Source organism: Emys orbicularis, chromosome 7 (genome assembly GCF_028017835.1).
Source record: "Emys orbicularis isolate rEmyOrb1 chromosome 7, rEmyOrb1.hap1, whole genome shotgun sequence".
In the NCBI taxonomy this organism is placed as follows: Eukaryota; Metazoa; Chordata; order Testudines; family Emydidae; genus Emys; species Emys orbicularis.
Genome location: NC_088689.1, coordinates 114,895,053 through 114,911,462, shown reverse-complemented (window position 1 = coordinate 114,911,462; position 16,410 = coordinate 114,895,053). Strand labels below are relative to the sequence as shown.

General features: G+C 39.4%; 1 protein-coding gene across 1 annotated transcript in view; it reads left to right on the top strand.

Moving 5' to 3' along the window:
- Positions 1-16,410, top strand: part of GRM7 (glutamate metabotropic receptor 7) — a 513,989-nt gene that overhangs the window by 380,800 nt on the left and 116,779 nt on the right. Inside the window, exon 7 of the mRNA XM_065407326.1 lies at positions 1,988-2,127. Within this exon, the coding sequence (XP_065263398.1) occupies positions 1,988-2,127 (140 nt within the window). The remainder of the gene's footprint in view (positions 1-1,987; positions 2,128-16,410) is intronic.

The window sequence follows — 16,410 nt, the reverse complement described above, 5'->3', positions numbered from 1 at the left end:
TGGTGCATTATGAGGGGGGGCAGATTGGGCTCTTATGCTCTTAATTATATTATTTTATGTCAGTTGCAACAACATGTAGCTTGGCTAATCATATAAACGCTTTAAAAAGTCATGATTAGCTAAATCCCATTTACTGTTTTTTGCTGACTTTGAGAAGGAATTTATGAATTATCGCCCTTATACACCTAAAAATGTTTTCCCACCATAAACGTATTCCGGCTGCATGAACCCGTAACAACAGTTACATATCTGCTTAGTACCCAGAAGGAGTCAGAGACAGGAGATTTCTGTGGAAGATTTTCTGTACCAGTCTTTGAACTTAATCAGCGTCTGATCTCAGAGAGGCTGCAGTATAGACAAGAAATAATTTACTAGGGTTAGAATTTGGAAATTATGCTAATCCACTCCTTCAAACCTTCTTTCACTCACTGAAATTCAGTGAAGAATAGGAATCATGAGGAAAATCATAAACGTAAAGTTCAGTGCTATAACTGAAGAGATTTTTCATACCGCCCCCCAAGCAATGTGGTAGGAGAAAGTTTTGAAAATAGATATACTAATGATCTTCTGTCTTGGCCATTGCTTTACGTCACAGAAACCTATTTTAATACATCTTGAAACTCATGTGGTCCTGGAAGTTTTCACTTAGATCTATCTGAAAATACTAAATTTCTTTGAACTCTCATTTAAGAAGTAGCCATACAGCCTTATAGTGTTAACTGAGCTGCAAATTTTCTGGTTGGGATTCTTTTCGCAATAGCATCTCTAATGTAATAATTAGCTATCAGAATTCAATGCCTGTCTGTCATGTAAGGTATGCCCCCTTATTCTAACCTGCCTTGTTTGGATGCACTAAGAGGATTAGGTGCTGGGGACCACCACCTCCTACAAAGCTCCTGGATAGGCGAAGGGCAGGATAGGCACATATTAGAAAGCTCAGGGGCAGGGACGCTGGAACAATCTGTATAGTGGGGGTGTTGAGAGCCATTGAACCAAACTGTAAACCCTGTATATGATGGAAGCGATTTCAAGCCAGGGGTTGTGGCAGCACCCCTAGTTCCAGCACCTATGCCCAGTGGGAGGCTACACTAATACCCAGTTCTGGTCCACAGCCCCAAAAGGATTGTTCCCATGAGCTGGCTTGGGGTGTGTGGCCAGACCCATGGATATTCTGCACGTATGATGCATCCAAGCAAGCAGCACCAGGGGCATGCGCTCAGCTACTTTAGCAGCTTGAAGCATTGTTGAGTGTGTTGCACTCGGGGCCCTGACCCATCCAAGCAAGGTGGTTCTGAGATCCTTCGCTCTGCTGCTACCACTTCATTGCCTCTCTCACATCACTCTACCTAGATGCTTCACAAGAATCCGTCCAGAATCTGGTCCTCTATTGTTCATTACTAAGCTACTTTTCGGCAGGTATCCGTGTCCTAGGGTCTAAACAAAGCAGCGTACGGGGAGAGATTAGGAATAGTTTTCCTATAATGTCCTCTGTTCTGTTCCATCTCAAGTGCATGCTGATTATTGGAATAAGAACAAATTATGGAGGAGGAAGCTATTTCTGGATGCCAGTCAAGATTCACTAAACCTGGGCTGTCTTCTGATGGCAGTATCTCTCAGAAGCAGATGGAACATTTTCTGGGGGGGAAAAAAATCATTTAGAGGCTCCATTCACAGGACTGATGTTCACTAAAGAACTCCCTCGGGGGGAGCAGGGCAGAGGGAAGCCCGTATGATATTTCATGATATGAAGCAAGGCTCATGTAGTTTTACTTTACTTTTACTTTTCACCTAGTGGGTATGAGTCATGATAATTAACCACAGAAAGAGGGACAGGATTATGGCACTATGTCCTAAAGCGTCCGTTTAAACTGCTGTGATGATGGATGGCCTCTGCCTGAGCTGTGATGCCAGTCTAAAGCTTTTAGCCATGACAAAATAAATAAAGCAAGCATTGTAAAGCTTTGGCTGTTTTTGCTTCCTTCCTCAGGCAGTGCTGGCACTCCAGTGATGTTTAATAAAAACGGTGATGCACCGGGGCGCTATGACATCTTTCAGTATCACACAACAAACACCACCACTCCAGGCTACCACCTGGTTGGCCAGTGGACCGATGACCTGCAGCTCAACGTGAGTCCAATTTACTCTTCACTTGCTCACTTTTATCAGCATATCGTTATTAGGTTGACTTTTGTCACCAAGAAGGAACTAGTGCAGGGGACAGTACTCAGTGTTTTTGTACAATATCTTCCTTTGTTCGATATGCAGTTTGTTCTCACCTAGTGCCCTATCGGTACTGATTTATACTGAGTTCTGATGACCATGCCATTTTTTATTGTTGTTTGTTTTTTTGCTCATCAGAGCTCTCTAGCCGCTAACTGGGACAGTGGTTTTTCTCTGTAACGCATAGCTGCTTGAAACCTCTGGGATTTCATCATTAGAATTGCAAATTGCTCCAAGTGTCTCCAGCTTGGTGCAGAAGAAATGGATTTGGGGGGGGATTTTTTTTTTTTTGAGTGGTTCTCCTTTCCTAGGGGTTATTTTTATGCACTTAGCAGTGAGGCAGCCCTTACATGTGCGGCAGTCCTTTCATAATGAAGTCTAGCTGAAAGGTAAGGCAATCAAATGTCTCCCAGTTATTCTTGACGTTGCCCATGTGAAAGAATGAATATGACTATTTCCTTCTGCAAAGGCAGACTTTGTTCATCTCCACAGATGTGGAGTCTGAGTCTTTACTTTTTTAATACATTTTTCATTACAAACTAAAGTCCAGCACGAAAACACACAAACAAAAAGAATACCTGCCCCTTGGTCTGTAGAATAGGACTAGCATGTGCCTACCTCAGAGGGGAGTTGTGAGGGTGAAATCCCGGTGTTGATTGTAAGGCGCTCAGATCCCATGGCATTTACACTCCTAGACAGGTGGAAATATTGTAATTTTGAAATGTAACTTAATCTAGTACATTTTCTCCTCACTTTAATTAGTGTAGTCCATGTCTTAACCAAGTAACACCAGTAATTAATGTGGGGAACCAAGGGTCACTCTTTGCACAATATTGGGCTTCCTCTTAAATTTCATACTCATTAAGGGATGTGACGTGTTTTGTCAGCATTATTCAAGCTGCTGTGTTTAATTTAAAGCACACTGTCTTATTAACTTGCAATTTACAGTTATTTTCTGCCAAAATATCAATATTTTATTATCTAAATACTACTTAATATAAACTACTCATCCTGACCTAATATAATTGAAATCAGAAATTAATGGCGCCTTTGTCGTTCTGCAGCAATTGGGTTCAGAGTACTTTCCCCCCCTGCTCTGGGCTTTGCTAGATTGTGTTATATCAGTGGGTGAGGTTACTACAGCAACTTCCATTCTATCTGCCTGTGTGTTCCACAGGCCGAATACCTCCAGGAATTGCCATTGGTTTGCTAGTCCTCTGTGGAACATTTCAAGAACAAGGTAACTTTTGCAGCTTCAAAAGTAGCTAGGAATTCTCTAGCCAAGGGGACCAGACTACTGGCTGCTATTAAATAGGTCCCAAGAGAAACTGCCAAATCCTGTAGTTTGCCTTGTAGGTTTATTTCTCTGGATGACTCCCTGGATGTATTGGTTTCTTTATTTATATCAGTCTTGCAAACTTCTTCCCACCAATGTGCAAAAGGGGAAAATGTAAGAAGGATGGTCCAGTGAAAGGTGGCTAGCCTTGAACTCAGGAGACCCAGATTCAATTCCCTACTCTGCCACAGACTTCCTGTGTGACCTTGGCAAGCCTTGGAGTCTCTATGTGCCCCAGTTTCCCATCTGTAAAATTGGGGAAATGGTACTTCTCTACTTCACATGGCTGTTGTATGGTACATGAGGCACTCAGACATTACAGTGATGGGGGGCCATGTGATTGCGAAGGTTGTTGTTTTTTGTTTTTGTTTTTTTGCTATAGATAAATAACATATTTGGGGTTTTTTCCTCCCTCATTTTCACACCTCCCCTGATAAAGGATGAGAAAATAGATTTTGCTATTAAATGTTCATGGCAGTTTTGCAAGGCTGATGTAGTATATTCAGTTTATATTGAAGAGGACAAAATGCCATTTACTTTCACATTCATATTTGGTTGGGTTTTTTTTTGAAGGTGGGTAGTTTTATTCTTGATACTTTTGATAACTCTAGGGTATGTTTTTATGGCCAGTTAGTAAATCTTTTCTCCTTACAATGTGGAGCGCTTTCATTTTTCTGAAGCACACCTGCACGGGCTATCTGTTAGATAAACAGAAAAAGGCTTAAGGCATAACATTCAGGAGGCCTCTGGGTGCTCTGTATATGTTTTTCTTTTTGTCATAATCTACTTACAGAGCCAGTTTTATGAAGTGTCTGAGACAGTCTGGGCATTTTTCTCAGGCCTGGTTGCTTCTATGTATCTTTATATTACCTTTGATTTCACACTTCTGGCAGGAATGTTTGCAAAAGCAGGGCTGAAGTTGTGCTGGAATGCTGTTCTGGCACTTTTCTGGGGGGAGGTTGTAATGGCGTTTTGGTGCTATCATTTGCTGGAAGTGTTTTCTGGCACTTCTTTATTTAGAATGGAAGTACATTGCAGCACCTCTTTTTTTTAGGATTGGAGCACTGGGCTAAAGACCTATACTTTTTGTTCTGTGCATTCACAGGGCCAGATTCTGAGCTCTCTTACAGTCAGGGTAAATATGGCATACCTTCTCTGATTTCTCTTGAGTTACCCTGGATTTACATCACTGTCCCTGACATCAGAATCTGACCAAAAAGCAAGTGAGAAAATATCTTGTAACATTTTTGCTGCAACAAACCCTGGACATAAATTATGAATTTTCCACGGGGGAGAGAGGGTAGTATAATCACCAAATCTCCTTATGGTGTGATTGTTTTCTAACACCTAAAACGGCTCTTCCTGGGACATAAATCACGATTTAGTGAACACTCTGGATGCATTTCATAGTGAGGATAAAATGAGCTGATGTCCAATTTTAAATGGTTTGACCAATATTCTACTGAAAAATGTTGGATGTTGCATACACCCTGTAGTCAAGCAGAGTTCCAATTACAAGAATATCAGTCTACCTCCCACTAAGAGGTCCTGCAAGTACATCCTGCCTCCCACTGTTTCTTGAAGATTTTTAACATCATTTCCACCCCCCTCATGACCTCCCTCGCACATATTTCATATACAATATTTATACTTTCTCTCCTTTTTGCAGCTTGAAATGCCTAATCCTCGATTTTAGACTCAGAAATCAGGCCAGCTCCATACCCATTCAAATACAATATCTTGACCTACAGTACATGCCAAATTGCTCAGATTAAAGCTAATGTAATTAGACAATAAAAGTGTTAAACATGGTAATGTTATCATATGAAAGCAGGTCTATATTTCAGTTTGCTGATGTTGAGGGGACACTTGTGCTAATATGAAATAATGTAGAGAGAATGGCATCATTGCAAGGAAGAGAAATGCCTTGAATGTATTTAGCATTAAATGAATCATCATTCAGCTACAGTAAAATAGGATAGTTGGATTGTCAATGCATATGGTGCAGTATATCAAATGTCACAGGTGTATGTTACCAGTGGCTGTGATTTTTATAAAATTTGAATTCAAGGATGTTTCTTGATAGAAAGCTGCATGGATTGAGAAATTATTCCTATTGGCTATTTGCTGTCCCGAAAGGAAAGAGGAGAGGATGGGGAATAGCAAGAAAGTGTGCAAAGCCACAGCTACTCTTGGAATAGTGTCTTCCAGATGTTAATTATATTATTACAAATTAACTTTTCTTTTTCAGTAAGAGATGCTCACACATTTTTCACACCATAAATATATCATATTTGATATATGATATGTCATAGGACATATCAACACCAGAAAAGCAGGTTATCATCAGGTTATTCATTAAGCCTCAGGCACTGTAACTTCAGGTTCACTATCGTACTTTTCTATTTAACTATTGATCGTGTAATTATCTGTTGTTGGGCCTGTTGTTTTGCCATGGCATGGCATGTTTTAGGAACCCTCCAAAGAGATCACGTCAACTGGGGTAAAAAGTGTCATGGGCATTGGGTTTTTATTATTATTATTTTGCATTTAAACAAAATAACATTTATTACCTGCAATAAATGTCCTATCTAGTACTTGTGCTTTGATACCACTGGAAAATAGAGAGATGATTTTGTGGATAAAGAACAAAGCTAGTTGTCAAGAGATATGTGTTCTATTTCCAGCTCTTTCTCAAGCTTCTTGTGTCAATGTAAGCAAGTTATTTAACTTCTTGGTGCCTTTGTTTTCTGTATTTATAAAATAGGTACAAGAACAATACTAACCTACTTGAGGGGGCATTGTGCATATTTGCTAATTGATCTTTGTAAAGAAGGTTGAGCTTCATAGGAAGAAAGCATGATAGAAGTGCAGATAATTGTGGATGATACCAAGCTGGGAGGTGTTGCAAGTGCTTTGGAGGATAGGATTAAAATTCAAAATGATCTGGACAAACTGGAGAAATGGTCTGTAGTAAATAGGATGAAATTCAATAAGGACCAAATGCAAAGTACTTCGCTTAGGAAGTTTCACACATGCTAAATGGGAAATGACTGCCTAGGAAAGAGTACTGAAGAAAGGAATCTGGGGGTCATAGTGAATCACAAGATAAATGAGAGTCAACAATGTAACACAGTTTCGCCAAAAAAACAAAAAAACAAAAAAAACCCACATAATTTTTGGATGTATAAGCAGATGTTCTAAGCAAGACATGAGAAGTAATTCTTTTGTAATAAGAAGTAATTCTTCTGCTCCACTCCGCACTGATTAGGCCTCAACTGGAGTATTATGTCCAGTTCTGAGTGCCACATCTTGGGAAAGATGTGGACAAATTGAAGAAATTCCAAAGAAGAGCAACACAAATTATTAAAGGTCTAGAAAACATGACTTATGAGGGAAGATTGAAAATATTGAGTTTGTTTTGTCTGGAAAAGAGAAGACTAAGTGGGGGACATAACAGTTTTCAAGTACATAAAATGTTGTTACAAGAATAAGGAAGAAAAATTGTTCTCGTTAACCTCTGAGGATAGGACAAGAAGCAATGGGCTTAAATTGCAGCAAGGACAGTTTAAGTTGGACATTAGGAAAAAACTTCTTACCTGTCAGGGTAGTTAAGCACTGGAATAATTTCCTATGGAGGTTATGGAATCACCGTCATTGAAGATTTTTAAGAGCAGATTAGACAAACACCTATCAGGGATGGTCTAGTTAATACTTTAGTCCTGCCATGAGTGCCGGGGACTGGACTAGATGACCTCTCAAGGTCCCTTCCAGTCCAACAACTCTATGATTGACTGAACATTGTTGGTCAAACACAGCTGACCTTTGTAACCACCACTTAACTTTCCAGATATTTTAAAGTGTTTGGCGGAGGTAGAAACTCATCTCTCCGGGAAAAACTGGAATTTTTCACTGGGAATTTGGTGCTGTGGGCCACTATCACTTCAGCATTGTTGCTGAGAACCTGTTGTCTCTTAAGGTATGTCTACACTGCAGTAAAACAGCCACAGCTGGTCTGTGTCAACTGACTCAGGCTCAGGCTGCGGTGCTATGAAATTGCAATGTAGACATCGAGGCTCATGCTTGTGTCTGGGCTCTAGGAAGCCTCCCCCCCTCACAGCATATCCCTTGCAGTCCGGGATTTAACTGTGCGGGTCTAAAGTTTCAGATTCACTGAACCCCATCCAAGTATCCCCAAATCTCAACATTCTTATCTATTTAAAAAAAAAAAACAATAAGGAAGAAAAAAAGTACTGCAAAATCTTGAATTCCCATACCATCAGATGTGGTGATTGGGGGGAGGACCTTAGCTAATAGATAGAATGTTATAAATGCACCAAATTTTAATCCAGAAACTAGAGCAGTGGTGGAACAGTGAACCACGGTCACTGGGAGGAGCTGTGGAGGGCTGTGCCTGCGTATGGTCTTCGTCAGCAAAATGTCTCGTGGCCCGCAATCAGATTGCCCTGATGGGTTGCATGGGGTCCGCGGCTGCACGTTGCCCACCACTGAACTAGAGAGTTAATGATTTCTGAGATATATGCACGTAGGTTAAATTAGGGTTCCGGTGTGAAATGTTGGCTCTCCGTTTGAAGTCAGTGGCAAACTCCCATTGATTTCAGTGGAGCCAGGATTTCACGCCCAAGTGTGTGCCTGTTTCCTATTGGCTAGAAGTTCATAGAGTCACTGAAAGGAGAAGCTTGTTTATAGTTTTCTGCACCTTAGGATTCTGACTTACTCTAGTTGTACGTATGTCACTAGATAACAGGTAGAACCAGATTTGAACAGAAAAGAGCTGTCTGAAAGGAGATTTGACTGCTGCATTTGAACACTAAGTTCCTTGGGCTTTTCTTTAAGCATTTTGAACATGTAGATCCTGAGCTAGGGAGGAGGTGTCTGGGTGAGATGTTCAGAATGAGGCTTTGCTAAAGAAATCCATGTGGTTTTATTTTGTGGCTTAGTACCCAGTAAAAGATGGGGTTTTAATCTCACTGCAGTACATAACATTCCTTCTATAACTTGCAGTGTCACAGTATGCATGACATTTTGTTATAATCAAATTCATGCTTGTACTGGTGAGTAGCAAAACCGTTACAGAAAACTTGCACATACGTCACTGAAGAATAATATATTCCTATAGCAGCTAACATTTTTCAGTCTGTTTATCTAATTAATGCTTTACTTCTAGCCTGGTAGCATCTTTACAGTTTGCTACATTTTGTTTTAATTGCCTCAGCATCTCCAACATGTCAAATGTACTCTTCCAGTCAATATTATAGCTCATAAAGGTGCTACTGGGCATGAGGGTATTGATCAGACTTTGCATCATATTCTCAGGAAGACTGAAGATGCTATATGCTGGCTCGATAAAGATGGATGGTGGAAAATATGCTATTCTGCCCATAATTGCTGCTTTGTAGAGTTCCTAAATTCTCCACACTGAAACAACTTTCATTTCTAATGTACTAATAGTGGTTAAATGTTACTCTCCAAATAAACGGATGATCTCCCTCCAGTTAATTTGTTTTCAGAAAGATAATTTCTATAGTAAAGGGCCACAAATCTACTATGTACAGCAATAAAAAGTATAAATAAATCTGTTCTATTCTAGATAAATACCCTCTAATTGTAAATTGTTTAGTAACACTTAGATGGGCATAGCCTGAAATATGATTGTCACTAAATAGATCAGTTTACATTCAGGAGTTAACTGGGTGCTTAGAATTCCTTTCTTTTTCAGAATCTCCTCCAGCAATCAGTGATGAATTACTACAATCTTCCTACCAAAGTGCTTGGAAGATTAATAGTATTTATAATTATCAATATAGTTGTACAAACATGTACGTTCTATAGATGTAGCACCCCAATAAATCCATATTGCATTGCTTGTGGCCAATTAAATCACTTTATGTTTATTAGTAGAATCTTCACTATGGGCTTGGGCAGTATTTTAAAGGAATGGGAAGATGAAGAGAAATTAGGTTTTCATTAAACAATATGCATGTACTATAGTGTCTCACTGGTCTTAACACACACAAGCATAGTTTATGGCTTAATGGTCAACCTTTTTCACCCACACAGAAACGTGGAAAGCAAAGGATAGTGAAGAGACTGAATCTCAGCTGTGCGGATGCTAAATAAAACCAGAAATGTCATTTCTAAGGGAATGATTGACAAAGGGAACGATGTAACTTTCATACTGTGATTCTGTTGCCCCCAAGTAGAAATTTATAAAATCTTTGCACTCATCTGTGCAGTTTATGCAAATCCTGTGTACTTCAACACCTCTTGAATCTCTTTGTGCTCAGACTAATCTGTTTAAGTGTTGTAAACATCTCTGTTACTGAATTTGGAAATAAAATGTTATGAATATTAGGGCAATGAATAGAGCAATAAAAAGTCTAAGCTTCTGGCAGGAGCCTGAATGTACCTGGCACTTTTGAAGAAATATTCAGAATAACAATTAGATCTGAGCAAATAATTTTACTCATTTAACTTTGATGCTTGGAGACATTCCACAAGCAGATGGTAATTTCCTATATATAGCTATATATTCAAGTTCAGTTGATCTTTCTGTCTGTCTAGCTCTGAAATGGAGAATATTTAGTGCAGCCAGAATCTCCAGAAAATTTAGTGGCCATACACTAACAACTCATCACTGAGCATGTGCAAACGGAGCTTTTTTGAAGTCATGTAATTTAGTCAAATTTGGGGTGAATTTTCATGGGAACAGGAAAAGACACATCTGGAGGGAGACCACCTGCCAGATTAAAATATATAAATATCTGTACATCAAAGCAGGGAGGCACAGGAGCCACTCAACTACATGGTTGTAGACATTTCTTAATTGTATAGTTTTCCTTAACTTCATTCTCAGAAATGACGAACCATTTTAGCTGAAACTTACAATAAAATAAAATACACACACCAGCATGGAAAATTTCAGTCCGAACAAGTATAATTTGGAAAAGATATAAGGAAAAGAAAAATGGTATCTTATAATAGGTTAGAGCTAGACAATGTTAATTATAGGCCCACCCTATAATATATGTGTGTGATGTGTGTGTGCACACGCACAGACAAGTGTGCTTATCTGTGCCTGCGCGCACACATATATTCTGCACAAAGACACACGCACACAATTGAGACTATTTTAGATCCTGATATTACTTTATAGCATCTAACAGACTTTAAAATCATAGTTTCAAGATTTCAACAAAATGGGTAAAAAAATTGGTATCATTTTCCTTCTTCATTTCAGTTACTGTCACTTAAATTGGGCCATGTAGTGCCATTTCCCACTTTTGTTACAGGTGGTAATGAGTAGCTGATGGTACAAAGGTACTACATTTGTTTACAAGATTTCAGTTTTAAGATTGTAACTAAAATGAAAGATTTTCATGATGGTATGCATAATTCATGTGTTAAAAAGTCGTAGTAAGTCAATTCAGCAAATTAGGTCTGAGTGTTGTTTAAAATTAAGATTTTATATATTAGGCCTGACTAGGATATTTTCTTTTTTCTAGCATCATTATAGCATTGAAGGCCTTCCATTGACACTTCTCATTAAAAATTACTATAGTTTAAAATCCTTCATAAAGTCCATAGACTCCCTCATATTTATTTAAATGTGGATTACTGGATAATGACATCTTTGGAGATGTAATTGTGTCCAGAGATATCTAGATTTAGGAAAGATGGAAAAAATATGGAATTAGAAATGGCCATATACACTTCAGTTATACTTTCTGAATTATTTCTTAGCAATATATGGTACAGCAAAAACACTTTACTGATTAGGTCGCTATCTTCTGTTGCACGCGCACACACACACACACACACACACACACACACACACACACACACACACACACACACAAAATTGTGGGAAGGTATAAAGTCCTGGTTCATGGAAATGGCTAATATTTTAATTCCTCTTTTGATTAATTCATGTCTTTCATTAAATCTATCTATCTATCTATCTAATGAGTTCTGTATCTTTTATTGTTTAAATAGTCCTCATCTCCAATCCTGGAAACATCTCAAGGAAAGATGCCACTATTTGTTCATTGTGTACCTATACGTACATATATACACCAAACAAACACAAAGCCCTAAAGTAATGGTCCAAAATGATATCTTTGTTTAGAAACACTGCAGTGTTTGAAGCTATAAGAGTAGAATATTGGTGTCCTTGACTATATATTTTCTTGAAGGGCTAGAAGTGGGAGTGCTAGTGTACCAAAAGAGAGGCTGGTTTTGTGTTATTTCTTGGTCATTTGGAAGCATAAAATTTGTAAGCCTCAAGAGGAAAAAAAAAGTCTTTTCTCTTGAAATTGCCAATCTGACTTTTCTGACCCAACAAATTCTAATAAGCTTCCAGAGTTTGGGTACTTCTTCAACCTTTTCAGACTCACCTTTCACTAGTGTTTGTACTCAGTAGTGTAAATTCCACAGCAGTTAAAACCAACAGTCATGTAGGTTGATTGGTGATTCAGTTTGAGTTGAGTTCCCCAGCTTTTGTTAATTGTATAATTAGGTCTGCATTACACTTTTGGCACTTTTTTTTCCAGTTTGCATTGTGGAGGATTTTTTTCTGCATTTTTGTTGTATTTTAAGAAAAGAAAATATGAAGCTGTAATTTGGTGTGGTTTATAAGCTTTTGGGGCCAGATCACTGTTCTTACGAATCATTGGTCTCTCCAAGGTAATGGTGTTCTGCGTCCACCTCAAATCTGAAATTCTGGTCAAAGCTGTATGGCTGGCTATATGGGAATTAGTCCATGGAATATCTGTGCGTAAATACAAAGTCTTAATAATTTTTTCTTATCTGTATTTCTAAATTAACGTATTTCATCATGTCCTGTCCCTTCCTTGGCAAAAACCTCATTCAAAACTGATTAGTTCTGGGTCTCTAGCACAGCCCTTTATCCTTCTAAACTTCCTTCCAGGACACTTGCCTGTGAATATTGGGTGATCCTGGTTGCTTTTCTTAACTCTGTTTAGAAGGCTCTGGAGTTGTCTTCAAAATCCCACTGACTGACTGTCTCCAACTTCTGGGTTTGGAAAAAAAAACATTAAACTTTTATTTGACCAAAGTAAACATAACATAAACATAACAGTAGTTTTCAGTAACCTTCTACTTTTTACTCCCAGAGGGAAAGCCTAATTTGATAAGACCCCAGCACTTCTTCCCTTCCTGATCATCTGTTTGGCTTCCTGGCCCCACTGTGATCCTGCTCCATCTCTATTGTCCTTGCTTTTCCTGTTCAGCATGATGGAGTTTCACCAACTCTCTCTCTCTCTCTAACTGAAGTCTTAGTCTCTCCTGCATCTTTGCATTGTCCAGGGTTGCTCTTTCATTTGAACTTCCCTATTTGTAGGGTCTTTTTCCCACCATTTATTTATTGGCATTTTTTCAGAATTCTGCTTTCTCCATTGTGCTTTCAGCCAAATTGTATATCATCCAGGTAAAAAATGAAATTGTACAAAATGTGTTTAGTGTGCCACTAAAATACATTATCACCATCACACAAGTACTTTGGCTTCCAAGATATTATGGCCATGGATGCCACACAAATGCTCTATCTATCTATATATCTAATCTGATATTTTGTTCTCTCATTAGATTCTGTTATCCTTCATTGTTCATATCAACCATGACCGCCATGAATACCCTTAATTGGTCTTAACTTGCAGTCTTAATCTCCCTGAGCCAACTGGATGGGAATTTTTCAAACCATTGGGCTGCTGAATGTCCATATGCTTATTCCTTAGTCTTCAATCATAGTTTAAAATGTACACTAGTAGGTAGGATAGAAATCCCATAAGTCCCACTCACATGCTGTGATTATGGATCTGATTTCAGTTTTCATGGAATAAAACTGATGTTGGGTGTACCACAATAGACATTTTGCCTAATTAGGTTTACATACCACCATAGTAAACTAAAAGAAGGTCAATAGCTGAGCTCCTACCCACATTTCCCAACTTTCACGTGGTAAATAAGCACCCTGACTTTCACAATAAGCCAAAAATCAAGCTAATCCCATTTCAAAACAAGGCCAAAATAAACCAATCCCTAAGGACGCCAACACTCTATGTGACTGTGGTGGACCTGCTATGCACCCCTGATTCTCTTCCCCCCTTGCCCCTGCTTGCCAGGAGCTGATCAAAAGTAAGAAGCAACAAGCCAAAAACTAGCCAACAAAAAACTCACAAGCCAAAAACAAGCCCAATGTCTGGCTTTTTTCCACAGGTTTGGCATGTCTGCTCCTACCCCAATAAATACAAAACCTGAAAATACAATATTATCCATGCAAGTGGCCATGTCCTATATTCCACAGAGAAGAATTGAGCAAAGCATTGCAAAACAATAATGTGTGCATTATAATCAAATTTATGGCTGGGATATTCAAAGAAGCTATTAGGGTTTAGTTTCCTACTTCCTCGAGGCTGCTTTCAAAATTTCACCCAATGTGCATCGTAATCCAGAGAATGCTTCAAGCCTCCTCAGCATTTCCTTGGACACCCACGTGCAAACACTTTGCATATAATGCCAAATTTAAACCAAAAAAATAAACCCTTGGGATCCATGAGATATGGACTCTGATAACATACACACACAAAACAAAATTGTAGCTTTTCTCTCTGTCACATTAATAGACAGTATAAAAATCATACTACAGATAAAGTACTGTAGAACAAAAGGATGTGCTACAGCAACATCTTAGATGAGAAGCAGGAGAAATCTTATTAGGGTATCGTATTTATTTAGTTGGTACTTCGTTATTTGTAGAACCATTTTATTTTTTAAGTGACAGTCCTGGACAAGCCTTTGACATATGTCAAACATTTCTTTTATATCCATTTAACTAACAGGACGATATAAAAATAGATAGATGCTCCTCCCCCTCACCGCAAAACCTGAGAATAGGAAAATAACCATTCAGAGATTAAACCAAACCATTGCAGTAACTTGCCTTGCCCACCAAAACCAACCCTTATTGTGTCCCTGACTTCCCCAAAAGCCTCAGTAAAGAGATGAATCTGAAGGTCAGCTGATTTGGGCTATTTCATAGATTCATAGATTCTAGGACTGGAAGGGACCTCGAGAGGTCATCGAGTCCAGTCCCCTGCCCGCATGGCAGGACCCAATACTGTCTAGACCATCCCTGATAGACATTTATCTAACCTACTCTTAAATATCTCCAGAGATGGAGATTCCACAACCTCCCTAGGCAGTTTATTCCAGTGTTTAACCACCCTGACAGTTAGGAACTTTTTCCTAATTTCAAACCTAGCCTCAAGGAGTAAATTCCCAAGGTTGAAGACTACTAATGGGAAATACTTTTTTCAGCAGCCCTCACTCTTTTATATTAAGGGGGCTCCAGCAGAAGTGTCTGTGTTGATGGCATCTGTGGCAAAGTGGCCTGGAGAGATGGTATGTCTTTCAGAAAGGCACGTTCCAAGCCATTTTAAGGCTTTGTCGATCAAAAGCAGCACCTACAACACCACCTAGAAACTAGTAAGCAGCCATACAGATTCCAAATTTATGGCCAGATACAGCCATTAATAAACAGAAAGCCAGATTCTGCACCAGCTCCAGTTTGAGGGATGATTTAAGCTGCAGTTCCCTTGCGGAGAACATTGCAATAGTCTACGCTTGAGGTGCAGGAGTCAAGGATAATGGTGGTCAGGTTCACAGCTGTAAGAAATTGTCACAATCTCTGGGCACAGCTACACTAGAGAGTTCACAGTGGCACAGCTGCAAGCTCTCTAATGTAGACGCTCTAAGCCGACAGGAGAGAGCTCTCACATCAGCTTAACTACTCAGGCCCCTGCAAGCGACAGTAGCTATGTCAGCGGGAGAAGCTCTCCTGCCAACATAGCATTGTCCACACTGGCACTTATGTCGGTGTAACTTATGTCACCCAGGGGGGTGATTTATTCACATCTCTGAGCGACATAAGTGATGCTTATATAAGCTGTAGTGTAGACATAGCTTCTGGGCCAAATCAAGATGGGGAATAAAAGAAGCCTTCTTTGCCACTGTTCCTATAGGATGATTCCATAGCACCCGTGGATCCATTGGTGCCTGCAGAATTGTAAAGTCCCACAACAAATGTTGGGTGTTTTCAAATTAAAAGGAAAGAGATCATCCTTACCGTATTTCCTGCTTGCTTCCTCAAGCCTTCCAACATCTAGACCTCTTCAGTGCTTCATCTAAGGACTGACTGCGTTGGATGACAGAAACAGATCCTTGGAAAGTAGCTGTTGTCTCCTCACTATCTATTAAAAGGGCCTCCGATGCATGTTGAAGAAGAGAAGGAAACAAATTAAGATGCACGTGAGAGAGCCTTTGCCCAAAATTACTCTGAGATTTCAAAGAGAAGGGCTAAGCCACTGAAGATTAGTCAAATCTACTCCTGCCAGAATTCATAGGTGAGCCAGTAACACATCCCAGTCAGCAGTATTGTAGGGAGTGGGTGGGTTTAACAATATCAGAGGGCCACGTGAGGTCTGATTCTCCCCTGCTTTTCTGATTCTCCCCTGCTTTGAAGCATGAGTAATTATTTGCAACTGGGTAGAGTATAAAACACTACCAAATTTGATTGGCAGGGATTTGCACTCATTTTGTACAGGGGTAAAGGGCTATGCAAAGTATAAGCAAGTGGAGAATTAGGCCCCTCATGTTCCTTCTGGTATAGTTAGTTTCATCCATTGTCAGGAGATTGATTACCAGTGTTACTGGATGGTCTCTGTACCATGCTTGGCTGATAGTGACCATCTGGTAGAATTAACCCCAGCGTAGTCAACCACTCACAGAATTCTTTGCCATTAGGTCACACCCTG